We start from the raw sequence: 1,683 nt of genomic DNA on the forward strand, positions 1-1,683 counted from the left end.
TTATTAATATAGCTCATCGAAAGACGATCATTATATAATCACCAGCAATTTTGATGATATTATTTCCAATTTTTGCCACCTTTTGATTTGGTGAGGAAAAATATTTTGTCTGTCGGTGTGAGATGGTGAGAATCGATGCAGTGGGAGTGGAGGAGAGGATTATTCTGCTCCCTTACACTTCCCATCTTTAGCGGGCCGCTGTGACTCCGTTTATGACCATTTTATGCCCGCTTATATCTGATTCACCTTTTGCCTTTCACTGACATCCCATTAGCGAGGCAGACCCCATTTGATCAGCATTACTCTGGTGCCTGGCTCTGTCACATGCTGGCGTATCTCTGATATCTCCCTAAAATTGTTCAATTCTCCAGACACTCATTCGAGTCTTACAGCGGCCACATCTTTCTCCTTATTAGCTGATTTATTTTTATCATACTGCTGTTTCCAAAGGCACCGTGTTCCAGTCTCTTACACTCTAAATAGTAGGGCTGCTAGAAAGTGTTATTTTAATCAATGTATGAAGCAATTGTCGTAAACGGGTATTTCAGCATTCTCTTCAATTCTTCTCTGAACTTCGGCTGAGTCACCACATAAATAAAAGTGTTGGCGCAGCAGCTTAAATTCCGCAGCATCTGTGCAACTGACTTAAAGGTCTGATATTGACGAAAGTCTAAAAGGGGTTTTAACACTTTCAGCAATTGTAAAACGTGTGATGACCACATTATTATGAAGCTGGTGGATATGGAGAAGAGTAAAATAACAGTTGTTTTTCTGCTCTCGATCTCTGGGTCACTCACTTTATCTCCGTTTTTCTGACCCTTGAATGAGCTCCGAGCTCGGTTGACCATTAAGATGCGCCTGAATATCAGAGCGTTGAGGATCAGAATTAAAGCAATTGGGATCATTGGGGTCAACGCCATTGATAATACAGCAAAGCTCCGCCATCTAATGTCAGTGAAATAGTCTTTTTTAAGAGAACAGCCCCATGGCACTTTGTCGATTATTTTCCCATGTTTAAATTTAAAGTACACGGGAACATTTTTTAAACAGAAAAGAATGGTTGTTGTTGCAAGAACTGTAACAGCAGTTTTATTGGTGCAATAAGTAGCTTTCAGCTTAAGGGAACAAATGGCGACAAATCGATCAAAGGTGAACATGACAGTGAACCAGACAGAAAGGTCTACGGCTGCTTCTCGAAGGGCACGGATAACACTACACACAGGGGTCAATATCAGGAAAGACTGTGGATAATAATAGACACGTAACTGCCGCAATCCGATCTCAATGATAATGAACATCAGATCCCCGGATGCCATAGCCAACAGGTAGCGAGTGCTGCAGCTGGAAAGACCGCACTTTCCCCGGAGAAGGACCAGTATCGTCATTTAATTAACCGTGGAGAGAAGGAAACACAACATAGTAATTACATAATATCTATTTTATATATTCTTTCATGGTGTCCGTGCGGCCTGATTAAGACACCGTGTGTTGTAAACGTCCAGTTTCCATTGAGAAGGTAAATGAAAACAGCTTTCTCGAACTGAGAAAAAGGGGGAAAGCGGTGGAGAGAGCGGGACTCACAGATAAAATGTGAACCTGGTAACACTGGAACCATGTAGCAGATTGATTGTTATGTACTAGTTACTTGGGAGTCATCTTCTTACTTGGTAAAAGGAAATGCTT

At 41.5% G+C, this 1,683-nt stretch overlaps 1 protein-coding gene across 1 annotated transcript; it reads right to left on the minus strand.

The window, feature by feature from the left end:
- Positions 1–506: 506 nt before the first annotated feature.
- Positions 507–1,385, minus strand: LOC119960665 (probable G-protein coupled receptor 139). Its single transcript, XM_038788289.1, has one exon. The coding sequence runs from the start codon at positions 1,383–1,385 to the stop codon at positions 507–509; it is 879 nt and encodes a 292-aa protein (XP_038644217.1).
- Between the last annotated feature and the right edge of the window lie 298 nt (positions 1,386–1,683).

The sequence above is a fragment of the Scyliorhinus canicula genome, unplaced genomic scaffold, assembly GCF_902713615.1.
Source record: "Scyliorhinus canicula unplaced genomic scaffold, sScyCan1.1, whole genome shotgun sequence".
Classification (NCBI taxonomy): Eukaryota; Metazoa; Chordata; class Chondrichthyes; order Carcharhiniformes; family Scyliorhinidae; genus Scyliorhinus; species Scyliorhinus canicula.

Coding starts and splice junctions, on each gene's coding strand:
- LOC119960665 (XM_038788289.1), bottom strand. CDS start 1,385: ATGACGATACTGGTCCTTCTCCGGGGAAAGTGCGGTCTTTCCAGCTGC.